Source organism: Myxine glutinosa, chromosome 13 (assembly GCF_964187855.1).
Source record: "Myxine glutinosa chromosome 13, kmMyxGlut1.1, whole genome shotgun sequence".
In the NCBI taxonomy this organism is placed as follows: domain Eukaryota; kingdom Metazoa; phylum Chordata; class Myxini; order Myxiniformes; family Myxinidae; genus Myxine; species Myxine glutinosa.
This window is the reverse complement of record NC_136273.1, coordinates 39680759-39699139: the sequence shown is the minus strand read 5'-3', so window position 1 is coordinate 39699139 and position 18381 is coordinate 39680759. Positions and strand designations below refer to the sequence as shown.

At 45.6% G+C, this 18381-nt stretch overlaps 1 protein-coding gene across 5 annotated transcripts in view; it reads left to right on the top strand.

Moving 5' to 3' along the window:
• The window catches only part of LOC137438859 (plectin), a 230855-nt gene that overhangs the window by 50461 nt on the left and 162013 nt on the right, over window positions 1-18381 (top strand). For all 5 annotated transcript variants that reach the window (XR_010986805.2, XM_068134291.2, XM_068134290.2 and 2 more), the window contains 3 exons: window positions 3487-3626; window positions 7952-8067; window positions 10489-10606. Coding sequence is in view for 4 of the 5 variants with exons in the window: in XM_068134291.2 (XP_067990392.2) it covers window positions 3487-3626; window positions 7952-8067; window positions 10489-10606 (374 nt within the window). In the remaining variant the exon portion in view is untranslated. The remainder of the gene's footprint in view (window positions 1-3486; window positions 3627-7951; window positions 8068-10488; window positions 10607-18381) is intronic.

Sequence of the window (18381 nt, the reverse complement as noted above, 5' to 3'; positions counted from 1 at the left end):
AGAATGTCGCGGTTTTGAAATGCACAAATTGCACAAAATATGTTTGTTTCTATTGTATGGAGTTAAGCTCATAAAAGAGCAAAACGAGAGAGTTCATCGAACACGAGAGGGTCTTGAGAAACAAGCATATGGGCGGGGTCTGCGAGCGTCAAATTTGATTGGTCGAGATGACTTAAAATGTGGTAATATTTATTCCAAGTGTGTTTTGTCCAAATACAGCTAAACGGAAGAGTTTTGAAAGAGCCAATAAGGGTGAGTTGTGTGATAGTGTTCAAGTATATAATTCAGTTTAAATAAAAGAAATATTTTAAGGGTTGTAGGAACAAAACAAAAAAATCCGGAAATTTACCGCCCGTTCCTGCAGCGTCTTTTACACCACCCTATTTAACACATTACATCAGTTGTTCGTGCTTGTAATTGGCATACAGACAGACAGGGTAAAAATATAATCTCACTCCTCCCTGCACATGCGTGATCGGGATGAATTCAGAGCCAAAGTACCTACAGGTTCGTTTTCCAATTCATGTTCCGATTCGTGTTGAAAATGTAACATTCAATTGAAATTAAATTGTTCCTCGATCATAAGCTGACGTTTGTCGACAGACGAACAGCCAAAGTGAAATAACTAATGAACCGCGCTTTTCGCTTCACATGTGCGGGTTAACTGCGCACCGGTGTTTGTTGCTGCCATCTGCGCACCGGTGTTTGTTGCTGCCATCTGCGCACCAGTCACATGATGCTGGAATTCCAAATCCAAGTCTCATATGCAGTGTCTTGTCCATTGTCTACTGTCTTTGTAATTAATTTAAATGTATGTTGAAGTGTCCTTGTGTTTTTGCGGCCTTAGATATTCTTATATCAAATATGCACAAACCCGTCCGTGAATCTTAGACCATGGTAAAAAGACAAAGTAAGTACATTTATTTAAAAAATCAAACTGTTTGTTGGTACTAAGGGTTGGGAAGGATAGATTTTAACAGCGATCCGTTACAGATTACAATTTGCCTTTGGTCTTTGGGAATCCATTAGAGTAATCCAAGTGAGTAACTCAATGGATTACCTTTTTGTGCTATCATGAAAGTGTTTTTTATTATCATTTTTTTTACAGGATCGAAGGCTCGTAGTGGAGCTGCCACCCACACATCTTACATACATGGACACATCGACGAATACACGAGACACAACACAAGACCGTTAGATGAGACAAACACGGCCACTGAGCTTGGCGGAAGTGTCATCACTTCCTGGGGCACTCTGGGTACCAGTGACGTCACGACAAATGGCGCCGCCTTTCTCAGCGCACTCACCGGGACATTTCCTATGGAGGAATTCCCTTCTCCCCATGGATGCCAACCTATGGGGATTGTCAGTGCTCTTATTATTTTAAATGTTGAGCATCAAGGAAGGAATCAACACGTACCATTTTTAGTCTTTGGTATGACTTGGCAGGGATTTGAACCGCTGACCTCAGGCTGGGAGCGGATGTTCTATTAGTATTACACCACTGAGTCTGGTTAATCGACGAGAGATGTGTTGTTTGGATATACGAGGGTCAGTCAATAAGTAACTTTAAAATATTTTTCACAACTTATTTATTGCATGTATGTGTGTAACAGATGTTATTTTTCAACATAATCTCCATTGCGTTCAATGCATTTTTTCCAGCGCTTTACTGAGGCCTGGATTCCTCCAGAAAGAAAATATTTTGGCTGCTTGTGCAGCCATTCGTGCTCTGCCTCTTGGACCTCTTCGTTGGATCGGAAAGTAGTTCCACCAAGCGCCTCTTTAAGTGGCCCAAAGATGTGGTAATCCGAAGGGGTGAGGTCTGGCGAGTAGGGTGGATGAGGAAGACACTCAAAATGCAGGTCCTCGATTGTTGCAGCTGTAGCGCGGGCAGTATGGGGCTGAGCATTGTCATACAACACAACAACATGCATTTTAAGGCCATTTTCCCTGCTAGAGTGGGGGTTAGCCTTGCGGGCCCCATGACAATCTTCTCCATTTTGCCCTATTTTCTGCATCTCCCCTTGTTAATAACCCCCTTGCCCGCATTTCTTCTTCGACCATCTTTAGCCAAGTCTTTCTCGGTCTTCCCCGTCCTCTACTTCCTTCTACATTCATTTCCATCACTGTTCTCAACCAGTCACTTTCATCCTTCCTCAACACATGACCGAATCATCTCAACCTGTTCCTCTTCACAGCATCCATCACAGGCTCTATTCCCATCATCTTTTGCAATTCATCATTTGTCTTCCTCTCTCTCAACGATACTCCACACATTCGGGCCGAGCATTGTCATGCTGTAGCAAAACACCGGTAGTGAGTAGTCCACGATGTTTTGATCTGATTTCTGGTTTCAGAAGATTTTTAATGAGGTCGCAGTATGATGCACTGGTGACTGTGGTCCCTCTGGGCATGTAATGCTCTACAAGTGGGCCTCGGCTATCCCAGAAGAGCGTCAGCGTCACTTTTAAAGTGGACGGCTGTGTGCGGAATTTTTTGGGCTTCGGTGAAGTTAAATGGGCCACTCTTTGCTTGCCCTCTTCGTTTCTGGCTGAAAGTAGTGGACCCAGCTTTCATCCCCAATCACTACGTGCTGTAAGGAAGCGTCGCCTTCTGCTTCATAACGTCACAGAAGTTCTTCACATGCGTACACTCGCCGTTCTCTCAGTTTTGGTGTGAGTTGTCTCGGCACCCACCTTACAGACACTTTGTGGAACCCCAGCACGTTGTGAATAATATGGTGTGCTCAACCATGGCTAATGTTCAATTCTGAGACCACTTCATCCAGCATAATGCGACGGTTTTCCCTTAGCACGCGCTCAACTCCTGCAACCATTTCTGGTGTGTCGGCTGTGTGAGGCCGGCCTGAGCGAGCAGCGTCTGCCACACTGGACACTCCACTTTTAAACTTCCTGTCCCAGTGTCCCAGTGGTACACCTGCTGCAGCGATAAACATGCGTCACCATATTGCATCTTCATTCTGCGATGGATTTCACTGGGATTCATACACCCTCACTTCCCAAGAAACGGATGACAGAATGTTGCTCCTTCCTGGTGCATGCTTCTAAGGGAGCCGCCATCTTGGAACTGCTCTACTGATATCATACGCTCAATGTTGCCAGATCTAAAACAGGCAAAACATGACTCTTACCCATTGATACAACATATGTCGTCTGCAACTACACACATTACATTCTCGAATTGATATCGCCATTTAAGGTTACTTATTGACTGGCCCTCGTAAATCAAAATTAAACCTTATGCTGCCCTATTCTGGGAATGTTTAAATGAAAAACTGAGTCATGTTATGATAGGTTTTAGCAAAAAATACCTGAATGGTGTGACACATGCAATATGATGACAGTGATGGAGTACTTCCTGGTTTTGGAAGGAGACTTGTGTGATTGAATTTTTGTGATACATTACTGCTGGGTATGGGGTGTGTGCAAATATTTTCCACTTAGTGCCGAATGCCAATCGCAGGTGTCGGTGCCAGGCGAACAAGTTGAGTTGCTGGCATGGGCTCAGCAAGTCGTGGGCAATCAACCAGGCCTTCCTTGTCATGATCTGTCATCATGCTGGCGGGATGGCCAGCTTTTCAACACCATCTTGCATCGAATCAGGTTGGTGATGAAATTAAATTAAAGAGAAGTGAAAATCAGTTTAAAAAATGAAAAAATAATTTGGACACACAGACACACAGACAGTGATTTGCTGTATTAGGTCAGTTGCACATCACATTGTGCCTTATATCAAGTACTTATTAAATAACAAGTATATTTATCAAACATTCAATGTGTTACTAACATCAAGTATCCTTCTGGTAACATCTTGCAACACGGTGATGGAGAGTTTTTTATATTTTGGCCTGGTCTTCTTGGCATTCCCAGCTGAGCACATAACATCCCTGGTTCAAATTCCTTATACTGTGTTCATTTGTCCATTGTCTATTAATGTCCTTGTCCTGCAAGTGATGTAGTGTGAATCTCAAATCACTGTTAAAAAGACCCATGAGCAAGAAACGCCATGTAATTATTTTTGTGACATGAAATGGTCATGAAAAGACTACACACATGCAGCACTAAAAATTCATCTTTGTTTACCAATTACGTGAAACACCTGGAAAAAGTCGGGAAAACGTCATCGACTACGTTGATACTTGCTTGTATCATTATTTTGATTTTTATTCTCACCACAGGAGAGAGCATTGCATTTTGGTCTGTTTTTTCTTTGCAAAATTGAAGATTTGCAAGTACGTATATTCATTGGTCTAGTCGGATATTACCTCCGCCACTAAAGGTGAAGGTAGACAGAGGTTATGTTTTCATGCCTGTCTGTTTCTCGGTTTGTTTGTGAGTACGATATCTCAAAAAAGTTGTGGACAGATTTGGACGAAACTTGATGGACAGGTCAGGTGTGCGACAAGGACAAATCGATTCGATTTTGGTGAAGATCCTGATCCGGATCCAATATTTTTCATTTTTATGCCTCCACCCCCGAAGGTTGCCGGAGGCATTATGTTTTTGGGTTGTCTGTCCGGCCATTTGTCCGTACGGGCTAAACCTCGTTTTTCTCAGCAATCACATGTCCGATTGAGACAAAACTTCCAGGGTCGGAGTGACACCCATGCAGAATGTGTTTATGATAAATGTGACATCATGTGGTATGGCAGCCATCTTGGATTAAACGGAAATAATTAAAAATATATTTCCCGGTAACCGCCGAATGGAAAAAATTTAAACTTGGCACATTGTCAAGTACTCCCAATGGGGAACAAAAGCATGATAATGATGACATCATACATGAAGTGGTATACCAGCCAAAAATGTTTTAATCCCTCATCCTAAAAATCCGAGATTGCATGCACATGATCTGTGACCCATTTGTATTGAAATATTAAATTTATGACATCATAGGTAACATGGTTTGGCAGCCATATTGGATTTAACCTAAAACCTTAACAAAAACATCTTCTCCAAAACTACCAAATTGATTGACTCGAAACTTTAAGTGTCATTGACTAGGCATGGCGATTAAAAGTTGATCACAAAAACATAATTGGTCACATGATGTGGCAGCCATATTGGATTGAAGGAAAATATTAAATAATTATGTGTCTGAAACCACTCACCCTATCGATGCGAAATTTTACAAATATCATCGAACATCATATGTTGCATATAGTTTGAAAATGATGATGTCGTAGGTCACGTGGTTTGGCAGCCATCTTGGATAGTAAAATGAACCTCATCCGATCAGCACTAAACTTCACAACCGTGATCCCCTACCCATACATATGCAGAGTGTACATTTTTAAGGTCATATGTCACGTGGTGTGGCAGCCATGTTAGCTTGAACGCCGATATTTAAAAAAATCCTTTCTCTGAAACCATTTCACCGGTCGATGTGAAATTTGTCATGGCTGGTGAAAATGTGATACTTGAAAACGGCTGAAGGGATTTAAATCAAACGTGTTTATTAACGCACAGGTTGTAAACCTGGTGCGTTATAGCGTTTGCCTGGGAATTTCTGTCTCTCCAAAAGTGAAGCTCCGTTTCTGTCGCTCAGATGTGTAAACATGACGTCATCAAATCTATATTTAGGCTAACCATGGGCTACCCCTTTGGCTGGTACGCGGCCGCTCGCTAGTACATAATATAGGATATATTTGTTATATGTTATGTTATAGGATATATGTTATATGATATAGGATATATATAGGATAGGTTATAGGATATATATGTTATAGGATAGGAATATAGGACCCAAATGACCCAGAGGACCCAAATGACCCAGAGGACCCAAATGACCCAGAGGACCCAAATGACCCAGAGGACCCAAATGAACCAGAGGACCCAAATGACCCAAATGACCCAAATGACCCAGAGGACCCAAATGACCCAGAGGACCCAAATGACCCAGAGGACCCAAATGACCCAGAGGACCCAAATGACCCAGAGGACCCAAATGACCCAGAGGACCCAAATGACCCAGAGGACCCAAATGACCCAAATGACCCAGAGGACCCAAATGACCCAGAGGACCCAAATGACCCAGAGGACCCAAATGACCCAGAGGACCCAAATGACCCAGAGGACCCAAATGACCCAGAGGACCCAAATGACCCAGAGGACCCAAATGACCCAGAGGACCCAAATGACCCAGAGGACCCAAATGACCCAGAGGACCCAAATGACCCAGAGGACCCAAATGACCCAGAGGACCCAAATGACCCAAATGACCCAGATGACCCAAATGACCCAGAGGACCCAGAGGACCCAGAGGACCCAAATGACCCAGAGGACCCAGAGGACCCAGAGGACCCAGAGGACCCAAATGACCCAGAGGACCCAGAGGACCCAAATGACCCAGAGGCCCCAAATGACCCAGAGGACCCAAATGACCCAGAGGACCCAAATGACCCAGAGGACCCAAATGACCCAGAGGACCCAAATGACCCAGAGGACCCAAATGACCCAGAGGACCCAAATGACCCAGAGGACCCAAATGACCCAGAGGACCCAAATGACCCAGAGGACCCAAATGACCCAGAGGACCCAAATGACCCAGAGGACCCAAATGACCCAGAGGACCCAAATGACCCAGAGGACCCAAATGACCCAGAGGACCCAAATGACCCAGAGGACCCAAATGACCCAGAGGACCCAAATGACCCAGAGGACCCAAATGACCCAGAGGACCCAAATGACCCAGAGGACCCAAATGACCCAGAGGACCCAAATGACCCAGAGGACCCAAATGACCCAGAGGACCCAAATGACCCAGAGGACCCAAATGACCCAGAGGACCCAAATGACCCAGAGGACCCAAATGACCCAGAGGACCCAAATGACCCAGAGGACCCAAATGACCCAGAGGACCCAGAGGACCCAGAGGACCCAAATGACCCAGAGGACCCAGAGGACCCAGAGGACCCAGAGGACCCAAATGACCCAGAGGACCCAAATGACCCAGAGGACCCAGAGGACCCAAATGACCCAGAGGACCCAAATGACCCAGAGGACCCAGAGGACCCAAATGACCCAAATGACCCAGAGGACCCAAATGACCCAGAGGACCCAAATGACCCAGAGGACCCAAATGACCCAGAGGACCCAAATGACCCAGAGGACCCAAATGACCCAGAGGACCCAAATGACCCAGAGGACCCAAATTCTATGTATGTTTCTATGATGATGTATGTTTTGGTGAAAGTACATAATGTGAATACTAGTAGCAATTTTACAAAAACCATGGCATAATTTCAAATCTTGACCCGAGATGATAATTATGCTACATCATAATTTCCATGTGCCAACCTGGGCGGAATCCAAGTGGATTCACTTGACTTGTTTTTAGGACAGTGAACGAGGGCATCTATCTGTTGTGGGACTATGCAGAGGCATATTGGCGACACAGTCGCATTGCTCTCGTTGTTAAATGATTCTTCATCATTCAGAGATGGGACCTAAAACGATATAAAGCATGATATTTCAAAAAGTTGTGCATGAGTTCTGACAAAACTTGGTGGATGAGTTGGTTAAGTGACAAGAACAAGCGGATTCGATTTTGGTTCAGGTCTGATTTCAGATCTGGCCAATCAGTGGGATACAAAACGGAAACTGTTCAGCCAGGTGGAGATATGCGCTCCACCAAGTGCTATTCTAGTTGGTCTCGCCCCAAATGGAATACAAGACTATTGCAATGCCTCTGTCTGTCTGTCTGTCTGTCTTTGTGTGTGTGTGTGTGTGTGTGTGTGTGTGTGTGTGTGTGTGTGATTGTGTGTGTGTGCTTGTCTGCCCTGAGATGCTCTTCCAATGTGCTCAATAACAAGCCACCGCTGTACACTAACCAGCCACCAAAGCGATCGTGAATTAATAAGTAATTGCTGGAAGATTGTTTTTGGAGGTTTGAGAAATATTTTTGAACAATGACTTCTGTATTTTAGGCCAGGGTTGGTGGACTTGGAGGCTGTGCATAATCAGAGTAATAAGCAGAACCTGCAGCAAGCTTTTGCCACGGCAGAGCGCCATCTTGGAATTCCTCGACTCCTTGATCCAGAAGGTATACGGTCACGTTTTGCTTATTTTGGTCATACACCATGCGTGTTTAGAGGATCGTCAGAATAAAAGCATTAAATGTAATAGTTAATTACATGAATTTAATGGCTCCCTTCCAGGACAGTCAAGCCTCATCCAATGTGTGTTTGTTCTCTTCACTCCTTATATGAAGTGTGATACCTCTCCACATGTCAAGGCATTTGACTAAGTGCTGATTCCTTATCCAGAGCTCAAATATGTAGAAGTCAAACTATGATCCATGTTTTGTTAGTCTATTCAAAATGAACCTCCAATCATTAGTGAACCAATTCTTCGGTTGAAATCATTCTTCCCTCCTTGCTTAAACAGATTCTTCTGGTAACAACCAATATAACACCATTTGTCTTGTTCGGAAAAGTTTAGACATATTATTGAGGATAAATGTGCGAACAGTGGTAGCAACTGGGAAAAATAAAATATACTGTCTGGAGTAACAAGAAAGTACAAATCTGAACAAAATACATGGGAACAAAGCTATTTTTTCTTTTCTTTTAATTGAAATTCGCCCTAAACAAGGCTGAGGGCCATTAAATGCGAAGGGCTACAAGGAAAATGAAGAAGAGGAAAAACTGGCAAAGCCATCACCGGGTTCTGAAACAAGGAAACCTCTTCGCAGGATCACTGCGCAGGAGGGGTAACTAGGCCAGGCAGAAAAATAAATTTTCCTACCCCAATTGTTTTTTTGTTTTTTTTGGAGAAATCGTCTCCTTACTGGATGGCCATTGGTCTCCTTTTGTCAAGTGTTGTTTTTATTTCTGACAGGGTGTCACACTCCCCACTAACAAAAAAAGCCAGTGAGGGGTGTTGGACCTTGCGGCAGGTAGCACTGGGTTACATGTTGTCTGGGTTCCGTGGTAGCACTGGGTAAAAACAACTTTCTCACAGGACCCATCGCAGCACCCCTTGCTGCACCCCTCACCACACCCATCGCCGCACCCTTCGCCGCACCTCTCGCCACACCCTTCACCACACCCCTTCCCGCACCCCTTGCTGCAACCCATGCCGCACCCCTCGCCGCATCCCTCACCTCAACTCTCACCACACCTTTCACAGCACCAGTCCCACCACTCCTCGCAGCATCCCTCCCATATGTAAAATATGAAAACTTTGAATTGACTTTTTATTTGTTTGTATGTGCAAGACGTGTTGTTTACAAGTCTGAGTTAGATCTGGAAATGACATTTGATAAACTAAAATCAGAATAACATTAAAGAAAACATATAATTGTAAATTTGATTTGGAGTTATCTCTTGATCATGTATGGAAAATGGTTAAAAGTTTAACTCTTTCCCCCTTGCTTTAGAACATATTCACATCATCATTAATGTGTGAAATTGTGCAATGGAAGTATTCATTAATAACTCTTGTAAACCTGTTTCTATCCTTAACTCCCTTGTCTATGTTAATCATTAAAATTGTTGTGGAAATGGTTATTGATCCTCACTTGCATTTGGCCGATGATGGACCCTGTTAAGTTTGACCACCATTCCACCTGGCTGAATGAGATTCGTATATAGTTTGTGGATTCATACATAGCAGGTGAGTTAACTTTGACCACCTTTCCACCTGGCTAAATGGGATTCGTATATATAACTTGTGGATTCGTATATAGCAGGTGAGCTAGATATTGACTCTTGGGTTTTTATATACGCCCAGCAGAGGGCACCTTTTACTAACTTCAGCAGATTTATCTGGACCCATACAAATCACACTTATCTTCTAACTCCCATCCCCCCTACCCTTCCATCCCAACCCCACCATTATCTCCTTCAAAAGATACCTTATATATTGTACTAGGCATGCCTACCTGTCGCTCTGCTGACAGGTGTAATCGCAGCATGTTGTACTTCACAACCATTCTGCTTTATTCACCTTATTATTTGCCCGAGGTCATCTTCCATCTGTTTGGAAGTCAGCTAACATCATCTTTGTTTATAGATGGTCAGCTAACCTTGCTGCTTGTAGATGATGAGAGTAAAAATCACTTCACCTTCACTGTGAAGCTCCGAGTTGTTTGCTTTGATTTGAACCTCCACTTAAGTTGATGAAATTAAACATTTACATGGAGAGAATTAGGGTCTTCCTCCCATCCCTTCTCCCCTCCCCCAGATATGCTACCAAAACAGAAACCATACTTGGGGTACCTTTCAGGAAACATGCAAAATTTGGTTGTATTAGGTTCAGTAGATTGTTTTAGTTTAGTTTTTGAACCATATACAAACAAATAAACAAATAAATAAATAAATTTACAAATTCATTTTAATAGTAGATTTGTCAGCCCTTGCACTGGTTTTATTTGATTTATATTTAAGTACTGTAAATCATTTGTGTTTATGTATAATAATGTGTTAAAATTGCTGATTGCTCGTTTTGCTTTGACACTCAGACGTGGACGTGAATTCACCTGATGAGCGCAGTATCGCAACATATCTAGCGGTTCTGCGCCAGGCCGCTGAAGGACACTCACCCCAGAATGGCAAGAAATGCGGGGAAGGTTCCGATGAGTGAGTACCTGCAATCTACAATGAAAAATCAATACTGAGCTCTTACCTTATCTCTCATAACTTCATAACGAAAAAGTTTGGTGAGCAGAGCTAGGTGCCAGACCGCATCGAACGCACGTGATATGTCAAGGGAGACAGCTCTGATTTTCTGTTTGGCATTGAGGACCTCCATCCATTGTTGAGACAGCAGAAGCAACATGTCCAGAGTGGAATGACCTGGTCTGAATCCGAATTGATGATCGGAGATCAAGCCATTGGAGAAGAGGAAGGATTTGATATCTGAAGCAATGATGGATTCCATGACTTTGCTGATAATTGGGAGCAGGCTGATTGGTCTGTAGTTGCAAGGATCTGTTTTTGCACTTTTTTGTGTAAAGCGGTAATGTTTGCTGATTTCCAAGCTGATGGCAGATGACCTTGAGCAAAAGAGAGGGTGAAGAGAATAGAGAGAGGGTGAGATAGAGCGGAAAAGCAGGATATTAGGACCTGTGGGCTGATGCCGTCTGGTCCAGTTGCAGAATCAGAATCGAGGATTGACAGAAACTTCTCCACCTTGTCAGGAGAGAAAGACAGAGTCCAGGAGCAGCTGGGTATGACTGCGAAAGGTGGGAACAGAGAGAGATGGGTTCGGGACACAAGATTTTGAGGCAAACACAGAGTTAAGGCATTCGGCTTTTTCACGTGCGGCATCAGCTGTGTAGCCGTTTGAGGTGAGGGAGGGGATGGAGGGGGAACAAACACCGGAAACAGATTTGACCAGACGCCACCAGGATTTGGAGGAAGGACACAGGTTTGAGAGTTCAGTCTTGAGAGTAGCGAGATAGTGTTTCCTGGCTCTCCTGAGGGTAGACACACACTTGTTCCGAGCTTGGTGGAAGGAACTGAGATTGCCTCAGTTGGATTAGCCTTCCAAGAGGTGAAGGCAAGTTGCTTCATGGCAACTGCCTCACCACAAGATTCTGTGTACCATGGACGGGAGAAGGGTAAGACAACTGAAGACGAGATGGGATAAATCTGTGCATGAGAGAGAGCAGTTTGCTTTGGACGAATTCCCAGGAAGAATTGATGTCAGAGGCAGTAGAGATGGGAGACCAGCCAGATGATTTATTGCTGCTTGAAGACCGTGCCAGTCAGCCTGAGTGAACTGCCAGACTCATCGAGGCTGAGGAGGCTCTCTGAGAATGGCCAGAGAGATGTCCACTTAAACAAGCAAATTATCAGAAGAACCTATTGGAGCAGAAGAAGAGCAGCAGAAATTTGCAAGGAAGTTTGTCATAATCAAGTCTAGAAGAGAATATGCTCTGTTGACTGAGATCCGGGTCGGGAAATTGACAGATTGTGTCAGTCCCAATGAGTCGCGAAGTCCTTTGCTGAGATGCCATGGCTGGTGAGAGAGGTACCCACACCCAGCCAGCTGGCATGACAGTTGAAGTCGCCACATATGAGGAAGAGAGAGTTGGGATGAGTGGATAGAAGTTGGTCCATGTTATCAGACATCCAGATGTAAATGGAGTCATCACTGTTTGGAGGACGGTACGGAACACACATGAGAAAAAGGTGGGAGTGGAGAGGAAGCCGTAGCCAGAGGTACTCCTGGGGGTGGGGTGGAGAGAGGGCAGTGCAAGGAGAGTGAGGAAGATAATTTTTGATAAAGATAGCAACCCTACCACCAGGACAAGGCTCAGGTCTATCATACCGGGGGAGGAAGTAACCAGGGAGAGATATTAAGGAATCAGAGACATCTTGAAGGAGGAAAGTTTCTGTCAAGCAGATTACGTCTGGTTTGACACAAGAAAGCTGTATGGAGAGATCAATCAGGTTTGAGCGAAGGCCCCGGATGATTGAGGTCCATACTGTTTAGGAAGAGGAAGGGGGAGGATCGGGTGCAGGACAGGGGAGGGGAGGGGTAGGGTAGAGATAAGGAAGAGAAGGAGGTAGGGAGAGCTGTTAATAGTGTGTCAGAGATTGCAGAAGAGTTAGGAGAAAGGGAAGGATGAGGAGGACAAAAGGTTTTATGGTGATGGGATGAGGCACAGTGAGAGGTTGTTTGAGGGGTGGGGGTACAGAGCAAAGTAGAAGGTTGGAGAAGGTGGAGGTATGAGATAGAAGGCAGATGAAATGGGGAGGAGGCAAATTTGAAGGGGAGGAGTGAGGAGGGGGGAGAATTGGAGAAAGATGGTGGGGGGAGGGTGGAGATTTGAAGCGGAGGGGTTGGGGGGGGGGAGTTTTGAAGGGGAGGGGGAAGGGGGGAGATTTTAAGGAGAGGGGCAAGGGGGAGAATTGGAGGGGAGGAGTGAGGGGGGTGAATTGAAAGGGAGGGGTGATGGGGGAGTTTTGAAGGGGAGGGGTGGGAGGGAGTTTTGAAGGGGAGGGGTGAGGGGGAGATTTGAAGGGGAGGGGTGAGGGGGGAGATTTTGAAGGGAGGGGCAAGGGGGAGGTTTAGGAGGGGAGGTTTGAGGGGGGAGGTTAGAAAGTGGATGATTAATGAAAAACTAACATTTATTACAAACTGGGTTTATTGTGATTTTCAAGTCAGAGATCCATTTTAAAACGATAGAGGAGGGGTGGAATGAAGGTGAGTTTAGAGAATGTATGGAGGAAGAACTGAAAGAGATTGAATTTTTTTTGAAGTGGAATGAATTGAAGAGGAAATTGAAAAAAGCCTTTTAAATAGGAAGAAAAACAGTGTGTTGTAATATACCACTGAATAAAACACTGCAGGGGAAAGTTTAAACATATTAAAATAATATTTAAACAAAACCATGAAAAACAATCTGGGAAAAGTTCCTTGAGTGAGGATGTGGATTTGAGAAAGAAGGAGAATGGGTTGAGTGAGTATGGAGGAAATTGGAAAGGCTGGAGAGGTGGAAGAAAAAGGAGATAAAGGGGGCGGTGCACAAGGCGAGACAAGGGGGCGAGAGAACAAGCACGTGTCCGCGAGGAGAGAAAGAATTAATAACGGAAGTTTTTTTTTTTTTTTTTTGTATTTAAAACGTTAGACAAAGTGTAAGATATAGGTTGATAAACCTAAATTTTAAAAACTCTCTCCCATTTCATATTCCTGGGATTCGTATTTTATCAACCGACAGAGCTTGCACACCAAGTGATAAACAAACCGAAGTAGCATCGCCAGAAAAGTCATTGAACCAAATATAGTATAATCAGAAAGAGGGGAAGTACGAGCAAATAAATATCATCCGTTGAAGAGGAATGAATGATCTTAATAATTTAAGAGTAAGAGGAGAGAGGATTTTTCTTTTTCAATAATGTACCATGAAGTGAATGGATTTGGGTAAGGGGGCCAGCGAAGTAGGGAAGGGGTGAGATGTGTGCTCACCTTTGATACCAGGACAGTGAAGTTCAATAATAAGAGGATGAAGTCCTTTCTCTACATTGACTATCATTCATTTGTACTAGAAAGAAACAGATTCAACCAGGCTGAACAATTTACGTTTTGTATCCCATTGATAGGCTGGATCTGGTTAAGGATCTGAACCAAAATCGAATCGGCTTGTTCTGTCACCGAATCAACTCATCTACTAGGTTTAGTTATAATCTGTCATTAACTTTTTGAGATATCGCGCTGTACTGTATATCGGTTTTAGCCCCATCACTCAATGTTAAGGAATCACTTTAAAAATATTGGATCCGGATCCAGATCCAAATCATCACCAAAATTGAATGTTCGTCCATGTGAAACACCCAACCTGTCCACCAAGTTTCGTCTGAATCCGTCCAGTACTTTTTGAGATATCCTGCACACAGACAGACAGACAAACAGACAGGGGTGACAACATAACCTGGAGGTTGGAGTGTATACAGGCTGGGGAGAGGATGGTGTGTATACAGGCCGGGGTGAAGATGGCCTGCACATACTCGATCCTCATCCCAGCATGCACACACTCCATCCTCATACCAGCATGCACACACTCCATCTTCATCCTGGCCTGCACACACTTGATCCGCATCCCAGCATGCACTCACTCCATCCTCATCCCAGCATGCACACACTCCATCTTCATCCAGGCCTGCACACACTTGATCTGCATCCCAGCATGCACATACTCGATCCTCATCCCAGCATGCACTCATTCCATCCTCATCCCAGCATGCACACACTCCATCTTCATCCTGGCCTGCACACACTCGATCCGCATCCCAGCATGCACCCACTCCATCCTCATCCCAGCCTGCATACACTCATCTTTGCCCTGGCCTGCACTCATTTTCCCCTCACCTCTGCACACACTCGCTCATCCTCACCTCTGGCTGCACTCACTCCACTCTCTCAGGCGGTGGGGGCACAGGAGAGTGCATTTAATATACTCAGGAGGGTGCCAAATTTTAAATTTTTTAAATCCCTGCCTCATGGACCATTACCCTGATACTTTACTTCACCCACCACCCCTCTACACTCCCCCAGTCACTTTCTGCCCTCAAACAAACTGCTTATATATGTCATCGATCATTTATGATACTGAAGGTAGGCAGATATGGGAATGGTTGTGCGTTTGTAACTTTCCTATAAAAATACCCACTTGGCAAAACGAACTTGAAATTCTTTTTCTCAGCCTTTTCGATCAGTTTATGACTTGATGTGTGGCTCGTTGAAGGCATTCCTCTGGCACGCACAAGTTGTGTGGTATTCATTAGAAGGCACAACGACAGCCACATTTAATGTCTGGTGAATTCCAATTTGAAGTCGTTATTGCTGTTCACTCTCAACAACTTGCTGCGACTTGTGCTCCAGTTCGAGGCACAAAGTCAACGTTTCACCAGAAATCTGCAAAACAAAACTCTCTTTGCCCTCCAATGGGCCTTCTGATTCACTCTAACAACATTCAAATTGTTAAGGAATTTCATGCACAGATGTATGTTTTTTCTGGCTAATTCTTTAATTGTCCTCATTTGGTCATTTACACCACAGCATCTTGCTATAATTCACCAAATGAACCAAGCCAAATTCACACCTTTCATCGTAGGAATTTGAAACTTTGACCATGTATGGGACACCATATGACTTGATGCATATCCTAAGTATGACGTCATGGTCACGTTTTGTGTCGGCCATGTTGGATGTAATTATTATTATTATTAGGGGACCATAGGTACCCCCTTCCCACGTCTCCCCCCCCCCCCCTTCCCACGCCTCCTCCCCCCAAGCCCTCTCCCTCCCACACTTCTCCCTGCTCTCAAATGTTGTGGTTGTGTGCTTCCCCTTCTCTCCCCATCTTGTCTTCCGCTCCCTCTTTTTGTATATTTTGTTTGTCTGGTTGATTTGTTTGTGAAATAAATGTTAGCTCTTTCACGAGCCTCGATTCAGTATACAAAAAAAATAAAAATAAAATAAAAAGTCTGTCTGTCCGTCCATTCCCAGGTACCGCAAAAACCGCTGAACCGATCGCAACAAAATTTTGGGTGGGTAATACTGGGACCCCCTGGAGTAGGCTATATTGTTTTTCCAATTTTTCCAATTTTCCAATTTCCCAGTTTTTCCAAACACGATGGAATAATATTTACCGATATGAACAGTGATGCGGCTTTTATTGAAATTCTACAAATACTGTTTAGATTTTTATGATTTGCGTGTGATATGATTCAACGGATGTTTATATAAATCGTTTAAAATAAAAAAAGCCTTCAATTTATGATATTTTGCCTTTTCATTTGGGCCTCCCAATTGAAGCCCCGCCCGTAGGGTGGGTACCGTTGCTAGTATCCACAATACATTGATTATTCATTTTATCTGATCTCTTTGGTATTCCCATCTGATCACGTGGTGCTGGGTGGGATCCCAGGTTTAAATCTTCTATCGTGTTGAAGTTAATGTAAAAGTCTTCGTCGTTCATGGAAAGGTACCTTGATGTCCTTTCATGCCCTTGCCTTAGCTCCTTCACAAGGCCTGAGATCACTGTAATATAAAGAAACCCTCTTGCTGTCTTCGTTATTTAGCTTCTTTTTTTGTATACATAGTCGTGGCTCATGGAAGAGCTAGTGCTAGTAAACTGAATGGATCAGGACACAACAGTAGAAAAGGAACAGTCGAGAGAGGAGGAAGCACCAACAGCAAGGCCAAAGGCCAAGACAGACGGAGGCGGACAAGCAATGGGCGCAGGTAGTAATGGGGGGCAGGAGAGGATGCATGGAACAGGGACAGACAAGACTGACACAGAAAGAACCCCCCAGAAGAGAAAACTGGAAACTCGGAAAGAGGAAGGACCGGGCGAGGAAGGGTTCAACGAGGTTAGAAAAGACCATGGCCCCAAACCGGGGATGATCCAAAACGGTGGCGAACCGCCGTCCCATAAACCCGGAAGGAAGAACGAGACCGAATAGGATGTGGAAGCCATCTCCACAGGCAGGAAAGAAGAGGGACAAACAAACGGAGGCCAGCAGCGACCCCAGACCCAGGCTGCCCCTCCACAAGAGGGTCGAAGGTGGACCGTGTGTGCCCTGCAGAAACACATATTTGCTTATCAATACAATGTAAATATTTGAAAGCTCATCCCACATTAGCAACTTTTGCTGCAAAGTTCCACGTTTATTTTGTTCCATTTGTGGCGTACACGAAAGCCCACTGGCGTGGTGACATCATTCCGCGCACCAAGTGGGCGGCGGCCACGCCCGAGGGGTAGGCGTGGCCTCAGGATATACACCGGGCACGCAGCCCGGAGCGCACCAGTGCTACAGTAACCTCTTTGGAATAAAGAACTATAAACTTACCGCGTTGTCCGCTTCCTCCTTGGTAGCAAGTCACGCGCGTAGCACCGCGTACTTCATTGGTGACCTCCGACATTCGAGTCAGCCGTCGCTGACTACCCGAAACCGCCGCAACAATGACTACCAACGCGGTCTCCATCAAGCTCCCCGAATTCTGGGAGTCACAAGCCGAAGTCTGGTTCCTGCAGGCAGAAGCCCAGTTCCGACTTCGAGGCATCACGGTGGACGAGACCATGTACTGCCACGTGGTCGCCGCCCTCGGGCCCGGCACGGCCACCCGCGTCGTATCGGTCCTAAGGGATCCACCTGCCGACGGCAAGTACGAGGCGGTCAAGCGTCTCCTCCTCGCCACGTTCGGCCTTACGGTGGACGCACGGGCCGATCGCCTCTTGGACCTCCCCGAGATCGGGGACACGCGACCGTCGGTCCGTATGGACCATATGCTGGCGCTCATGGGTGACGAAACCCCGAACGCTCTATTTCGGGCGTTGTTTCGACGCCAGCTGCCAGCACGAGTCCGCCTCGCTTTGGCCGGTTCCGCGTTAACGGAACCCCGCGCGCTCGCTGCTGAGGCCGACAAATACTACGCGGCTTTGGACGCGCAGGCGAGTCTTGGCGCGGTTGCCGCTCTCGAGGCTCCCGAGGCTCCCGAGGTTCCCGAGGCTTTCCCCGATGCACCGCACCTCATGTCCGCCGTCACGCCCCGCCCACCACCACCGCCGCCGCCGCGAAGAAAACTGCGGCCTCCGACGCCGCAGCTGCCCGCCTGTTGTTTCTTCCACGCCAAGTTCGGCCACGAGGCTCGGCAGTGTCGCCCGCCGTGCTCATTCGGCAGGTCGGGAAACGGGCGAGCCGGCGCTCGGTGGCAACGGTGAGCGTCGGCAATTCAAACAGCCTTTTGTACATAATGGACACCTTGTCCGGGCACCGTTACCTGTGCGATACGGGAGCGCAGGTGAGTGTCGTTCCTGCCGGTACGTCCGACAAGCACACCGCGGGCCGAGGTTCCCGCGCTGCTTGCAGCCAATGGTACGTCTATACACACGTACGGAAAA